This window comes from Oncorhynchus tshawytscha, linkage group LG15 (genome assembly GCF_018296145.1).
Source record: "Oncorhynchus tshawytscha isolate Ot180627B linkage group LG15, Otsh_v2.0, whole genome shotgun sequence".
Taxonomy (NCBI): domain Eukaryota; kingdom Metazoa; phylum Chordata; class Actinopteri; order Salmoniformes; family Salmonidae; genus Oncorhynchus; species Oncorhynchus tshawytscha.
The window spans coordinates 4,736,922-4,753,995 of NC_056443.1; the positions used below are offsets into that span (position 1 = coordinate 4,736,922).

Genomic DNA, 17,074 nt, shown 5'->3' on the forward strand with positions numbered 1-17,074 from the left:
TTCTTCACCTGGGGGATCGTCTGAGACCAGCCACCCAGACAGCTGATGAAACCGAGGAGTATTTCTGTCTGTAATAATGCCTTTTTGTGTGAAAAACTCATTCTAATTGGCTGGGTCTAGCTCCCCAGTGGGTGGGCCTGGCTCCCAAGTGGGTGGGCCTATGCTCTCTCAGGTCCACCCATGGCTGTGCCCCTGCCCAGTCATGTGAAATCCACAGATTAGAGCCTAATTTATTTATTTCAATTGACTGATTTCCTTATATGAACTGTAACTTAGTAAAAAATTGCCTGAAATTGTTGCATTTATATTTTTGTTCAGTATAATTACAGAATAATTACAACCATAGTAAAGATGACACGGTACATTTCCTCTCTGTACACTACTCAGAAACCTGTTGTGGTACTCCTAACTCTATTCGTATGGAACACTGGGAGCCAATTGGCTTCATTGTAAATCCAATGTTTGTCACCTTTCAGTGCTACTTTGAAGACTCTATATCTGCCGGCCACTAGAAAGAACCATCACAGGAGAAATATATGACGGTCTATTCTCCCTGGGGCTTTGGCTTGCCAGCACTTCACTGAATTTCCCTCACCGCCTCGCTGTCAGAGAGGAGGGAGGGGGAGAGAACAAAATCGATAAGCACTCTCCTTTAAGGAAAAACATTGAGTGATGCTCTAAAATAACTTTGGGATCTACAGCCTTGGCCTTACCACAGTGGTGTGCTAATGGCAGTGACAATCTCCCCCGACCCACGCCATTTTGAATTCGCTGTGGTCTCTCGAAAAACTGGTTTGTTGCTGCTCACAAACTTGTTGAACGGTAAACAAGAAAACATTTGAAAAATATGAAATATTGTTTTGAAATTTGCTTGTTATAATTGTTTTAGCGGTAAAAATATGTCACTTTACATTAGTATCGTAATTATCAATACATAATATAACACCTCGCTATCCATCACTGACTCCATTTCCTCTTGCATCCTCAGTTGACCCTAAAGTCCCAGGTTTAGGGCTGAGTTAAAACCTCTCCTCTGCTCCTTGGCCAAAGCAGGGGCAGCGGTCTGAGACTGATACCTTTGGGATACCACCACATGTTCCAGTGTTTGACCCGTCATTTTTTTCCACACAGCCTGGCAGACTATCTTTTAATGGAAGTGTCGGAGATATGGCAGGATCCTATTTCAGGCCTGAAAGCTGGGATGGTAAGTCACATTCCCACTGAAGGAACCGGAAAGCTGTGACACTTTTTTTCAAATGGGAGGTCTGATAAAATGATTTCTAATATCGACTATAGACTCCCCCCTTTGTTTTCTACTGTGTTATTGACTTGTTAATTGTTTATTCCATGTGTAACTCTGTGTTGTCTGCTCACACTGCTATGCTTTATCTTGGCCAGGTCGCAGTTGCAAATGAGAACTTGTTCTCAACTGGCCTACCTGGTTAAATAAAGGTGAAATAAAAAAATAAAAAATAAAAAATCAATGACACAGCAGGAGTGTAAATAAATGAACTGATATAACAGTGGAATTTGGCATTATTTTGACGAAGCAGACTGCACTGCAATTGGATTCCGTTGTGCATCATGAAATATAATGTTTTTAAATGGTACTGTGGTTATTTACAATGTTTTGACATCAGCGGTACGTGACCGTTATAATGCACAGCCAACTGCTGTGAAACTCAATGCAATAACCCAGGCCTTGCTTGTATACTTTATTCTGCATGTATCTAATACTGCAAGACACTTTTGTGTTGCTTAATTAAAATAACCTGAGTCCCCGAAAGCAATAAAAAGCATTCCCTAATTAACTACATGGTGCGTCTATTCTCCCTTGAGACCGCGACGCCAGCAGGTGCACCGCACTTCAACTTTAAGCAGTAGTTATCCCTCGTTCCGCCACACACAACGGCTCTGGATGATGGAGTGCGTGTTCAGTGTTCACAGCTCCCGAGAAGAGGCGCAAATCACATTTCTGCCGCCGTAGTCAAAAGCCATCCAGTGAGCGGCAGCCAATGCGCCACACAATGAGACACCTCCTTGGCTTTCAGCTGTGAATATCAACGGCCAACTGATAAGTCTACCATCTTTTCTCCTCCGGATGCCTTCAAGGACACAGCAGGGCCTTTTGGCTCATTCGCTCCGAACCAGGAGGCTCCAGCTGCATTTGTCTGGCGCTCCGAGTTCCCAGCTTTCTTATCAAACTCAGGTTTTTTTTTCTTCCAAACAGAATTGATCTGATAACTGGCTGGAATGGGGACCATTGAAATATGACAGCTGATTAACAAAACCTTGCAGACTGCCAAGGGTTATGAAACTCTTGACACATGGAACAATGCAAACAAGATGAGGGACTCATCAGACACACTCTGGAATGAAGAAGAAAAGGTTACAGTAATTGAAAGGTATTTTACTGAACTTCATCTGTAAGAGATTATTGGCTATATTTATTGGCTCTATTTAACAACAGCTTATTTTAAAGGAATCGGTCATGGCTTTAATTAAATAGCAGAAAACAAATCATTCAGTCGACATTCATTCCGGTTATAGAATATGGGGATATTGTCTATATCGGTGGTTCCCAAACTTTTTATAGTCCTGTACCCCTTCAAACATTCAACCTCCAGCTGTGTACCCCTTCTAGCACCAGGGTCAGCGCACTCTCAAATGTTGTTTTTTGCCATTATTGTAAGCCTGCCACACACATACTATACGATACATTTATTAAACATAAGAGTGTGAGTGGGAAGTGACAAAGAGCTCTTATAGGGCTAGCGCACAAATAATAATATAATAATAATCAACATTTTTGCTCTTTATTTAGCCATCTTACATATAAAACTTTATATGTTCATCGAAAATTGTGCATAACTCACCACAGGTTAATGAGAAGGGTGTGCTTGAAAGGATGCACATAACCTTGCAATGTTGGGTTGTATTGGAGAGAGTCTCAGTCTTAAATCATTTTCCACACACAGTCTGTGCCTGTATTTCGTTTTCATGCTAGTGAGGGCCGAGAATCCACTCTCACACAGGTACGTGATTGCAAAGGGCATCAGTGTCTTAACAGTGCGATGTGCCAAGGCAGGATACTCTGAGGCAGGGCATGAAAAGGATAACGAATCCAGTTCATACAATGATGGAAATATCTGTGTGTTGTCCTTGTTAATGCAGACAGAGAAGAGCTCCAACTTCTTAGCCTCAATTTTGTTCTTGAATATAGTTGGGGAGAGTCCCTGTAATCTTAGATTCAGATCATTCAGGCAAGATAAAACATCACCCTGATAGGCCAGTCGTGTGAGAAACTCGTGATCATGCAAGCGGTCAGACAAGTGGTCAGTAAAAAAAAATTATGTAAAGTAAAAATTATGGTCTGTAAAGAAAACTTTAAGCCCGTGTTTCAATTTTTAAAATAGAAATACATGAAATACATGCAGAAAATACATGAGTGTTCAGGGGCCTTGCTTTAACAAAGTTAACCATTTTCACTGTAGTGACCAAAACGTCTTTCAAGCTTTCAAGCAAGAGCCTCTCGGTGGATGCTGCAGTGTACCCAAGAGCCTCTCGGTGGATGCTGCAGTGTACCCAAGAGCCTCTCGGTGGATGCTGCAGTGTACCCAAGAGCCTCTCGGTGGATGCTGCAGTGTACCCAAGAGCCTCTCTGTGGATGCTGCAGTGTACCCAAGAGCCTCTCGGTGGATGCTGCAGTGTACCCAAGAGCCTCTCTGTGGATGCTGCAGTGTACCCAAGAGCCTCTCTGTGGATGCTGCAGGGTACCCAAGAGCCTCTCTGTGGATGCTGCAGTGTACCCAAGACCTCTCTGTGGATGCTGCAGTGTACCCAAGAGCCTCTCTGTGGATGCTGCAGTGTACCCAAGACCTCTCTGTGGATGCTGCAGTGTACCCAAGAGCCTCTCGGTGGATGCTGCAGTGTACCCAAGAGCCTCTCGGTGGATGCTGCAGTGTACCCAAGAGCCTCTCTGTGGATGCTGCAGTGTACCCAAGAGCCTCTCTGTGGATGCTGCAGGGTACCCAAGAGCCTCTCTGTGGATGCTGCAGTGTACCCAAGAGCCTCTCTGTGGATGCTGCAGTGTACCCAAGAGCCTCTCTGTGGATGCTGCAGTGTACCCAAGAGCCTCTCTGTGGATGCTGCAGTGTACCCAAGAGCCTCTCGGTGGATGCTGCAGTGTACCCAAGAGCCTCTCTGTGGATGCTGCAGTGTACCCAAGAGCCTCTCTGTGGATGCTGCAGTGTACCCAAGAGCCTCTCAGTGGATGCTGCAGTGTACCCAAGAGCCTCTCGGTGGATGCTGCAGGGTACCCAAGAGCCTCTCGGTGGATTGCAGGGCTACCCAAGAGCCTCTCATTTTATAGCTGCAGTGAATACAAAAGAGCCTTACAGAAAATGCTGCAGTTACCCAAGACCCTAATCATGCAATGCAGTTTGAAAGAGCATCTCTGTGAATAAGATTAGGAAATAAAAGTAACAGGTAATTGGATGCAGCAGTAAACCCAAGAGCTATATACGGTGGATGCTGCAGAGTACCCAGAGTCAATCTCGGGGGATGCTGGGTTAGTCAAGAGTAATTGAGGTGGATGCTGCAGGTAGAGTTACCCAAGAGACTATCAGAGAGTAGCAATGGTGTGTAAAAAGAGTGGTCAGGGGTGGATGCTGCAGTGTACCCAAGAGCCTCTCGGTGGATGCTGCAGTGTACCCAAGAGTCTTATGGATGCTGCAGGGTAGAACCCAAGAGCCTCTCGGTGGATGCTGCAGTGTCCAAGAGCCTCTCGGTGGATGCTGCAGGGAACCCTAAGACTAGGGTTGGTGGATGCTGCAGGGCCTACCCTGAAGAGCCTATAAAGGTCCTGGATGCTGCAGTGGACCCAAGAGCCCCAGTGATGCTGCAGGGTACCCAAGAGCCTCTGGTGGCCTGCGGTTCGAGGCCCAAGAGTTTCCATCTCGGTGGATGCTGCAACCAGTCAAGATGCTCTCGGTGGATGCAGCAGGGTAGAAACTTTTGAGGATGCTGAGAACCCATGACAGATCTTTTCAGTCTCCTGAGTGGAAATGTTTTGCAGTGCACCCAAGATGACTCTCGGTGGATGCTGCAGTGTACCCAAGAGCCTCTTGGTGGATGCTGCAGGGTCTCAACCCAAGAGCCTCTCGGTGGATGCTGCAGGGTACCCAAGAGCTCTTGGTGGATGCTGCATGACCTTTGGGGGCTGCAGGGTACTTTTTCCAAGAGCAATCATCTCCCGGTGGATGCTGCAGGGAGAGGTTGTTGTCCTGGGAGCACACGGCCAGGCATCTGCCACTCCCCTACAGGCTCCCTGTCATGGCTTTTGTGATCAGGCTTACCAGATGTCAAATCAAATCTTCAAATCAAATCATTTTATTTGTCACAAAGCTGGTTCCAGATGTTAAGTTTTCCTCTCCTGTTGTCCTGGTTCCAGAGGTTTGCAGAAGAGGATGTCTTCCTTAATTAACCCCCAAAAAACTGACAGACATATACCAGGAACAAGAATAAAGAATATGTACCACGATATCTGAATGACTGATCCAGCTGTAACACATAGAATACCCTGGCTTGTATGTGAAGCAGTATATACATATGAGAAACATTTCCTGCCATCCCAGCTATACAGTGGATCTGTGATACATGTATTACATAAGGATGAGAGTCGGGACTTAGGCTGAGAGTCAGACTATGCTGACAGAATGTGGCAGAATGTGGCCCTAAGTAACATTATATAAGGCAGTATTGTTTAAAGTGGCTAGGATGTGGGGATTGAATTTCCCATCAATTCCCATGATTAAAGTGGCTGAGTTATCAGTGTCAAATGTGTTGGCAGGGCTTGGGTTAGTGGTGGCTGTTTAACAGATGATTACACATTTTATTAGTCACATGAGCTGAATACCCAGCAGACCTTACAGAAAATGCTTACTGGATGACCCTAATCAGGCAATGGCAGTTTGAAAACATCTAAATGATAAGATTATGGAAATAAAAGTAGCAGGTAATTGGTAAAATAATATCCTAGGGCAGACTATTTACAGGGGGTGTACAGAGTCAATACCCTCTGGGGCAAGGGTTGAGAGGCGGTGAGGTAGTATGTACATGTAGGTAGAGTTATTAAAGTGACTATGCAAAGATAACAACAGAGAGTAGCAGCGGTGTAAAAGAGTGGGGGGGGGATTAGATGTTCAGGAGTCTTATGGCTTGGGGGTAGAAGCTGTTAGAAGCCTCTTGGACCTAGACTTGACGGTCCGGTACCGCTTGCCGTGGGTTAGCAGAGAGAACCTTCTATGACTAGGGTTGCTGGAGTCTTTGACAATTTTTAGGGCCTACCTCTGACACCGCCTGGTATAAAGGTCCTGGATTGCAGGAAGCTTGGCCCCAGTGATGTACTGGGCCTTATGCACTACCCTCTGTTGTGCCTTGCGGTTCGAGGCAGAGCAGTTTCCATACCGGGCGGTGTTGCAACCAGTCAAGATGCTCTCGATGGTGCAGCTGTAGAACCTTTTGAGGATCTGAGAACCCATGACAAATCTTTTCAGTCTCCTGAGGGAAATAGGTTTTGTCGTGCACTCTTCATGACTGTCTTGGTGTGCTTGGACCATGTTCGTTTGTTGGTGATGTGGACGCCAAGGAACTTGAAGCTCTCAACCTGTTCCACTACAGCCCCATCGATGACAATGGGGGCGTGCTCGGGTCCTCTTTTTCCTGTGGTCCACAATCATCTCCCTTGTCTTGATCACATTGAGGGAGAGGTTGTTGTCCTGGCACCACACGGCCAGGCCTCTGACCTCCTCCCTACAGGCTGTCTCGTCATTGTTGGTGATCAGGCTTACCACTGTTGTATCATCAGCAAACTTAATGATAGTGTTAGAGTCGTACCTGGCCGTGCAGTCATGAGTGAACATGGAGTACAGGAGGGGACTGAGCACGCACCCCTGAGGGGCCCCTGTGTTGAGGAACAGCGTGGTGGACGTGTTGTTACCTAACCTTACCACTCGGGAGCGGCCTGTCAGGAAGTATAATAGACGATTGGTTAAGTACACATCACTGCATTTTGTAACTTCATTGTTAACTTCATTGTTACTTAATTGTTAACTTATAGACGTACGAGATACCAGACCTGGTCTTGGGGATGGTTAACTCTGGAGATCCCTACAATCTCCACTGAGTTACAGGTAGGTAAATCTATTTGAGTTTTCTTCACCTTACTCGTGGAATAATCTCCAAGGCTCTCTAAGATTGGATGAATTGGTGCCTCTGGGACAATTTAAAAGGCTGATTGAGGACCTGTTTGCTGAATAATGTTTGTTTTCTATGATTGTGTTTTGCTTTCAGTGTTTTGATATGAATATTCATGTAATATTGATGAGTATTATTGATGTGTATAGTGTATATTGATGGGTATTGTTCAAATCAAATTGTATCTGACAAGAGCAGGTATAGACTTTACAGTGAAACTCTTACTTATGAGCCCTTACTTACGAGCCCTAACCCAATAATGCAGAGTTTAAAAGTAACATTGATGTACAGTATATAGTGTATATTATTGTGTATAGTGTACATTGATGTGTATTGATGTCGATTGAAGTGTTGCCCAACTGAGAGACACAACCACTTTCAGGTGTGGCAATAGATAGTGCAGGATCAGTCAAATCGGTGAGACACAGAATAGGAATCATGGAAGCTAAAAGGGCTCTATTTCATTGTCTAGTTTTGAAGCAGATTTCCATACTATCTCAATGGTATGGGGCAGAGGCAGTCTGAGGGAGTTGGAACGGTTTGATTTTCCACGACGGGTGAGGTTGATGAGATGGGCGCATAGTAATCAGTCACGTGCGGTCTGCCTCAGGGCTTGGGGGGAGCTTCCTGCTTGTCATCACATTACCCATGGTCCTCTGAGGAGATACCTGCCTCCTTACATCTTTATATAGAGGATCCAATAGACTGGCAACAGTAGTGGGCAGGGGGGTGGGTGGTGTGTGATGATGTATCAGGGTAATAGGCATGGCAACACAAACTAATATATTATGACAGCACACTGTTGGTCAATTAACCTTGACATTACATGTTGTTATGCCAACAAGAGCAGCACCCCCAGTCCTTGCCCTTTCCCACAGTGGGAACAACAACAATGACAGTGCAACAATAGCTGCAAATGGGGTAGGATGAATATATAACAGAACAAATAACTAACTACACAAACTGGTATTTGTGGTAAGATTTACAGTATGTAGAGAGTTTCGGACCAGGCCTCTGATTCCCTTCTTTGAAATGCTACTCTGGGGGTGGGTGAGGTGGGAGGTAGCGTACTGGGCATCTCATTTGATTTGTTTGAACGCAAAATGGTCAAGCATCACACTGTTGATGAGGGGAGATCTCACCCTGCTCGCCATGGAGCACCCTCCTGACATGAGTTCAGGTGTGCGGGGGGGCAAGCAGTTTGGTCCGAGGAGGGCTGTTCTTCCCTTCTGTATAAGCTGCGAGCTCTAAGTTCTGGTATCCCAGCCCCATCCTGCTGCCTCATGGCAGGCCTACTGGCTCAGTCCAAGGCCCGGGAGAGGACCGGGACTAGAGCCAGACAGAGAGAGACAGAGAAGTTTGTCTTTGCTGATCTCCCTCCAGCCTAACCCCCGGGGTGCTGTCATTTCCGAGCAGATTCTAAATGAAATAAACTACTCAGTAATTATTGTAAATCCTTTTTTGAAATGTTAGCTTTCAGTCACCTGTACATCTAATTTTATTTTAAAATCCCAAACAGTCAATTTTGTAATGAGTATGAATAGCTTTTAGTGTAATACCCACAGAAACAGGTGTGAAAAAAACACTAATATTGACAGCCTTTGAAAATACATGTTTTTAGAAATGTCATCTTCAATACGTTTGTCTGTGTTATTTAGAGTAATGGAGGAGAGTGTGGAGACAGCAGTTATGGAGCAAAGCATTTCTATCACTGAGAGGTTCATTATTGTCACTGAAAACAAAAACCTTTTGGTGTTTAGAGGGAGTGCTGGAAAATTCATTAGAGCGCCTCCCGCTGAGGCCACAAGGCCCTGAGCATGGTGTGGTGCGGCCCAACACAAACAGACACAGCTGCAGTGGATACACCCGTCTGAGTGTGGCCATGAGCTTCATGTGGCACTCGCTACGGCATCACATGGCGTTCTCCACACAAGCCAATAATATCAGTAGTCTGACAACAAACTTGTAGTGGTAGAGAGAAAAGTGGGACAGTCTGCATTAATCTCCACAAACATCCTGGTGGTGACAATGCATGCTGGGATTGTGGATGGAACTACAGCAGGTAATGGAGGAAGTAATGCTTTTAATAACATCCTCTTTGTTGTAGGTACTCCTTGGTGGGAAATAGTTATGAGACAGCGAATTAGAAATGATTCGATTTGATTTATTAGGACCCCCATTAGCCGACGCAAATGGCAACAGATAGTCTTACTGGGCACGTATCAAAAAAGACATTACAGACAAAAGACTATACAGTTTCCACACACTACATGTTAATGCTTTGAAATTTATGTGTGTGTGCATCTATCAGTTACACACACATGTCAGTACTTACACACAACAAGTAGGTCACATGGGGGAGAGGCGTTGTTCCATGTGGTGTTGCTTAATTGTTTTTTTAAACCAGGTTTGGTGGTTTAAAATCATTTTGAGAAGGGAAATGTATGAAGAAAACACTGAAGATTTTTGTAGGGATGAAATTCAACTCCATTTGAGAAACAGCCACATCCAGAAGCAGCAGCCAACAGATGGGGCTGAAGAGGAGCTTCTGGCTTGGAGATGAATCCATGGATCTTTGTTAATGTCACAAGGCATTCCACTGAGTTATACCAGAGATACAGCACAAGATGCCCGACTCTGACAACACCATGCATTCAGCTTTACCTCCAGGAGTCAAGTCTTATAGATAACCATCTATTCCTATGTAGAAATACCCACAAGGAAAGAATTTGCTATGGCAATGGATTCGTTCTGTTTTATTCACGCTGCCTTCTCCCCTTGAATATTCCTTATTAATGCCCTGTCCCCATCCTGGGAGTAGCTGTATTGATATTCCCTGGCACAAACACGTCAGTGGGCATTTATCAGGCTGGCAGCCCTCGGCGCGGAGCCGCTCATTTTCTAGTTCTGACTGAGTGCTGGAGCAAAAACTGTAATTTAAACTCTACTATAATTGAGTGGCTTTTTGGGGGGCTGCTTGCAGATACCATCTCTGTCTGAGGCGCACCCAACAACCCCTTAGTGTAGTCTTTGTCCACATCACACAATGTGATAATTAGGGAGAGAGGTGGTACATGGGTTGTTACAAAGCCTAATGGGCTGGTTGCCACCATGTCATTGCCAAATACAGACAGTGAAATGAAGGAAAGACCGGGTGTTTTGGAAGGGTAACGCAACTCCATTGTGAGAGTGCTGAGGCACCAGGTTAGCTGTGCTGGCTAGGATTGAGGGGTGTAGTTTAGTAGCTAAATGTGGCAGGTGGCGTATCTTCAAGCCCTCTCACGGTGAAACAGTTCTGATATGAGGGACCATTACTCTAAGGCACAGGGGACATCAGAGTCACCCCCCTCCACAGTGTCTTCATTATGGCTTCCATATGCTCCTCAGTGGTGCCAATTTCATTGGAGCACCCAATGGCTCCAACACACTTCTATGAGCAGACCAGGAAGTGTTTGTCACTTGTCATTTGTCAATCAATGAAAGTCTATCTCTGGTCTGATGGGGTAAAGTCCAGGGCAGCACATACTGACCACGGACTACTGTTTAAAGCTTCTTTGGCTTTATTTCCCAAAGCAAATATGTTGTTGGTTTTAAATTAGCCAGACCAGATGCCGGAGAAATCTTTCATCGCTATCAGGCTCCCTGCGCTATGAATCTAGGACACCATAATATGACAAGTGGCGTCATTCACATTGGAGCTAAAGCAACAGAACCTCTCTTTTTCACGGGAGCCATTTCCTGACACGAGAATTACTTCCACATGAGCCGGTGGATTTGTCTATATTTAGGACTTGGGAGGCTGAACACAACAACGTCCACTGGATAAGTAGGTTGGGGTTTGGGATAAACAAAGGATGCTGCTGTCCCAAACTAACTGCTACTGTTCCACAGACGTTACAGGCAAAGACAAGTGTCTCCTCCGGAATCACTGGGTGGAACATTTTTATATAGGAGTGATGGGTTCACAGTTGGTCAGGATTCCAACATGCTGTAGTTGTGTCTCCTGTCAGGTGAGGGTATTGATGGAGGGAAGAAACACAGGGTGCCCAGCAATACAGACAACGTTGGAGATTGAAAAAGTTCATTTGCTTTGAGAAAACCAACACTTTTGGAAATTAGACATACTTTCCAAACACAACTCTGAAGTCAACGCTGTTTGTTTTCTTGGCACCTCAAATGGCAAATGGGTTTCTAAAAGTAGTCACAGTACTTCTGAGTAAGACCATTAGTCCCTATCCACAATCAGTCATAATGGCCACTTGTACTTTGTTGATTGCAATTAGTCGCTAAAGAACAGATCCAAGGGTGCTGTAAGGCATTTGTGAGATGTCTACAGGAAGTAGCTACTCAACCAATCACCACCCTGTCACCGGGCAGGTTAGGGGACACCAACCACTAACATGACTCACGTGGGATTTTGTTGAGCTCATTCATGAACTTGTCCTTCAGCTTGGAGAAGTCCTCGCTGGATCCGGTGCCGGAGATGTCGGTAGAGTTGGCACCGACCGTGGAGGCAGTGGTGAACATCGGGGCCGCTGCCAGGGCTTCCCTTCGACTCTCAGCCATGGTGGTGGTGGGCAGCCAGGCAGAAGCTGGAGGAGAGATGGAGAAAGAGTTGAGTTTAACACACCTAATTTAATATAGCTTCCAGTGTACATAGAATAAATAGATACAGAGAGGCAGATCGAAGGTGGAGCGAGAGAGAAAGAGAGACAGGGAGACAGAGTGAGAAAGAAAGACAAAAGCAAGAGAGAGTCAGGTAAGATTAGCTGGTTGTGACAGATGCCTTCCAGGGACAGTTTTCTCTGGCCCTGCTATAGATGAGTGAGTGGATGCTCCCTCTGTATGACTAGTTGCTGGCTCAGCCTGAGTGAACACACCTTGAAACCACAATGATCCTGCAGGGTTCAACCAGCAATCCCAGGCAGATGAAGCTGGCTTTCACACCACACAAAGTCTGTGTCCCAAATGTAGGGAATAGGGTGGCATTTGGGACGTACACAAAGCCTCTAACACCTCCACTTTTTACTTTAAGTGTGAACTTTTATGCCGTTATCTATTCTAGTCATGCAAATGGACTCCCAGGCATGTGAATGAATTGAGAACAAATATAGTATTGCTAACATTGATCCGATTGCCTTGTAGGTTTACTAAGTGTGTTAATGGGAGAAAACATTTGATCAAATTTAGAGTGCAGCGTATTCACAGGATTAGCTGTTGCTCACTGACTTTGCAGGCATTGACAAGCCTGTTAGCATGAGGCGGTGTTGCTCACTCACTTTGCAGGCATTGACAAGCCTGTTAGCATGAGGCGGTGTTGCTCACTCACTTTGCAGGCATTGACAAGCCTGTTAGCATGAGGCGGTGTTGCTCACTCACTTTGCAGGCATTGACAAGCCTGTGCTTGTCAGAAGCTTCTAAAGCCATGACATAATTTTCTGGAATTTTACAAGCTGTTTAAGGCACAGTCAACTTAGTGTATGTAATCTTCTGACACACTGGAATTGTGATACAGTGAATTATAAGTGAAATCATCTGTCTGTAAACAATTGTTGTAAAAATGACTTGTGTCATGCACAAAGTAGATGTCCTAACCGACTTGCCAAAACTATAGTTAGTTAACAAGAACTTTGTGGAGTGGTTGAAAAACGAGTTTTAATGACTCCAACCTAAGTGTATGTAAACTTCCGACTTCAACTGTATAGGCTATTTTTTAAAGGGTCATAAAATTGCATTGATGTGTTCTAACTCAGGTTCTAGCTTGGCTTGAAACCCCCTCCCTGAAATCTTAGCTAATTTCTATGAATGAACACAGCAATCAGTGCTTCTGTGAGCCCTTTGAATCTCCCCTCTAGTTCAAAGTTCCACCTACACCTTCCTGTTCGCCCTGCCTTCCATTGTCTCCCTTTGAAAGGCAGCATCGAGGTGAGTGTGGGGGCTGAGCCGTGGAGAGGCACGGCGGGCCACGACAGAGACACTTCAGTGCAGGCAGGGAGAGGACTTTCGGAATATAATGCCGCTCTCAGGAGAGAGTAGGGTATGTGGGAGGAGGCATCTTCTCTTCTATTGCAGATAGGATTGATCCCGTGGGAAGGGAATGGAGGGCATGTATTGTATTGTAGGCTTCAGGCGTGATGTTTTCATGTTCGTCCACGTCAAACTCCAATCCAAAGGGCCCTAATGCACACCTGCTAAAGTTTCCCGCTCTCCTAACAGGCGTGAGTGAGTCATAGGCTGAACAAAGGAGCTCCATCAAAGGGCTGTAATTACAAGAAACCCTGAGCAGAAAACAGCCCCATTTAGGAGCACATTTGCATTGTGGGAACAAGAGAGACAATCTATCCACTTAGAGGCGAGATCAGGGTGGCGGGGCTGTCATTAAAGAGAACATCCGACACTTTGGAACATTAGGGAGATCTTTGTGACACGCCCTGATGTTTGGTGGCGCCACCCTTTTGGGCCCCTGTGAAGAGTACAGACCCACCTACCAGGGGAATGACCCATATAGCCACTTTGTCCTCAGCACAAAGGACCTAGGCCTAGATGCTAAACTGAAGTGACAGAGCTGAAACAAGTCATTTATCTATTTGCTCTCAGTGCATTTCTTATTCATATGCACAGTTACTTAAAGAGACGTAGCGGCTGATGTCGAGACTCAGAGACGTGATCAGATCATTTTGTTCCACTGTTCTCTCTCAAGGTCAAAGCACCAAGTGATGGATGCTATTGGCTCTTTGCCTATGAACAGGCTCTTGGAGAATGAGTGGCTATAGGCTACATGATGTGGTAACTATGTAGTACAAGAGTTGATATCACTGTTGTATTAATGCATCACCACTGATGCTTTATAGAAAGACACATTATCATCAAATGTTTAAAGTATTTTCTAACTTGGGCCTAGCTTAAGGCAGCCATTTTAATGTTCTCTATGTGCAGGTGGTCACATATAAAGTGTAAAACACCTTTGATCATTGTGACATTACTGTCAAATGGATTATGCTTGGAGAGAGAATGTTCTCAGGCCTACTGTGAGTTGGAGACCATCCACAGAGACAGTGATGCTTCTCATTTCAAGGATCATCCCAGAATATTAGGGTTATTCTATCTCAAATTCTATGTATACTTGTATAAACAAGTCTCATATAGAGGCTGAAGACCCTTGTGTGGCAGGTGACCAACTTGAACATGGAGTTGCATTCTGTTCTGGCTGGCTGGTAGCTCATTTGCCTCTATGACCTTTTCCCCTTTCCATGGGCTGTCATCGCCATAGCGATCTCCATTTCAACAGTAAGTCAATACCTGCCCTTTCAATTGCCTTTATTATAAACCAACTTCAAGCCAAAGCTAAATAATACATCACAGAGAGCATGTTAAATGATGCATGCCGATAAAATTCAGAAATGCCCTTTTAACACATAGAGTCAATTTTGTCATAATGAGACCACTTCCTCTCACAGCCATGCACCAGCATGCCCACTCTGTTCCACTGCTGAGGCAACACGTCAAATGTACCTAGTCTGTCAGATACAAGGCCAGGTAAAATATCAGGACACCAAAGCCTGGAAATCTCTCAAATCAACATGCCAAACAAAGATGGAGGATAATGGATTCAGGATAGTGGACAGATTGAAACAAGACCAGCTGCTTTTCACTTTCAGTCGTTTTCCTCTAAGCACCTGAGGAAGCACAACGAGTCTGAGTTTCTACTTCCCCTCTTCCATCTCAAAAGCTCATCCCTCTCGAGTTGTGCCATGCAGGTGTAAAAGCCCTACCCAATTACAGGATGGCCAGATGGCTTAGCAGGGCCCCCATCACACCCTGCGCCTGGATAGCGGTGCCCACAGACCAGACCAACTCCTCCCCACTACCCAGCCAGACTCACTCTAACTGGGTCAGCTCCCTCCCTCCATGCCCAAAACCCCCACATGGCCCTCTCCCAGGTGCAACACTGGCAATGCTGTTTATCTCTTCCTCTTTCTCTGTCCCTGTATATTGCTTGAGAAAGATAGATATAGAGATACTGTAGAATTATTACTACTAGAAACATGTTCTTTAAGCTACCATCAAGGTTTAGGTTTGGAAAGAGTGCTCTCCTGCAGGTTTCCCAATTTTTGCCAGGACTCTCAGCGGGCAGTGTTTTGGACCGTGCTGTTTGAGGAAATTACAAGGCTGCCAAATCAGCCGGGCTCTAAATCCATTGGAGATGAGAGGGAAAGCTGAAGCCAGGGAAGCCAGAGCGACGAGAATTGCCGTCAATTTCATCAGAGAGGAATCAAAAAGTTGACTTTCATGTGAAGGACATGAAAAAGAATGGGAGGAATATCCAATGACAGTGCACCTTATGTGTAGAATCCATGAGTTAACTAGCCAGTTCATGTTTAATTATGTCCATTTAGTGAATAGTTAAATGTTAGGGCTAGGCCCCTTTTTTTTCCTGAATGATGTGCCCAAAGTAAACTGCCTGTTGCTCAGGCCCTGAAGCCAGGATAAGCAAATAATTGGTACCATCGGAAAGAAAATACTTTGAAGTTGGTATAAATGTTAAAATAATGTAGGAGAATATAACACAATAGATATGGTAGGAGAAAATCCAAAGAAAAACCAACCAGAATTCTTTTGAGAGAGAGCATGCTCTTCCAATGGCAAGTATAAGGGCATACTCAATTCTAGCTCCCAGGATGCAACTCCTATGGCTTCCACTGGGTCTATGTTCAAGGTTTCAGGCTTGAAGATTTTCAAAAAGTAAGTGAATATTTAATCGCTATTTGTGAATTTATGAAACCTGTGCTGGTGGAAAAATATTTTGATGTGGGGCGCCATCCTCAAACAATCGCATGGCATGCTTTCGCTGTAATAGCTACTGTAAATCAGACAGTGCAGTTAAATTAACAAGAATTTAAGCTTTCAACCGATATAAGACGCTTGTATGTACCTAAAAGTTTAATTCCATAATTTCTATGATTATTTATTTGAATTGCGCACCCTCCAGTTTCACCGGAAGTTGTCCCGCTAGCAAGACGCCTATCCCTGAGAGGTTAAATGTCAACTGCTAATTGTCACAAACGATTCAGTAGCCACTACATGTCATTGTAGTCAATCAAATTGAACGATGCACCGTGGGGCATTGAGTCGAGGGATCTTATTTCGGACCATATACCAAATAACTTTTTCTTTGTGACTTGATGGGATAAAGTAATTTTGCTGCAGGCAGAGGCTTGTTAGGTTAACTTGATAACCTCTTCTAAAGGAAGAAAGAGAGACACTCCAATTGAAGTACTACTGTCATCCATCCCCATTGCAGATTAAAAACCTCCCAAAAAGGGTTCCAAAAAAAATTCCCCAAAATGGTGGTTTAAAACCACTCACTCAGTATTTGAGCTGCATGTAGAGGGAAGCCATTTCAGAACGACATCCAAACGCTGGATTGCAAAATGTAAACTGTGCTGCCATATCCAAGAATGAAGGAACTTAAATGTATTGAAAGATGAAGGACGACAATAAACTATTTGAAGTTGAATAATTAAATTGAAAGTTGTCTAAAACCTATCATCCACTGGAGACAGAGAGAGCACTTGACCCAAAATGACTGCTTTGCTTAGGTTGTAAATCAAATCAAATTTTATTTGTCACATGCGCGAATACAACTGGTGTAGACTTTACCGGGAAATGATTGCTTAGGAGCTTTTCCCTATGATGCAGAGTTGAAAAATAATAATGCAAATAAAATAGTAACACAAGGAATAAAATAAAATACACAAGAATGGAGCTACATATATACAGGGAGTACCAGTACCAGATCAATGTGGAGCTATATAGA

At 44.6% G+C, this 17,074-nt stretch overlaps 1 protein-coding gene across 6 annotated transcripts in view; it reads right to left on the reverse strand.

Moving 5' to 3' along the window:
• Positions 1–17,074, reverse strand: part of LOC112214183 (synaptotagmin-1) — a 254,392-nt gene that overhangs the window by 37,627 nt on the left and 199,691 nt on the right. For all 6 annotated transcript variants that reach the window (XM_042297977.1, XM_042297972.1, XM_042297974.1 and 3 more), the window contains one exon: positions 11,667–11,849. In XM_042297977.1, coding sequence (XP_042153911.1) covers positions 11,667–11,823 — 157 coding nt within the window. In that variant the 5' untranslated portion in view covers positions 11,824–11,849. The remainder of the gene's footprint in view (positions 1–11,666; positions 11,850–17,074) is intronic.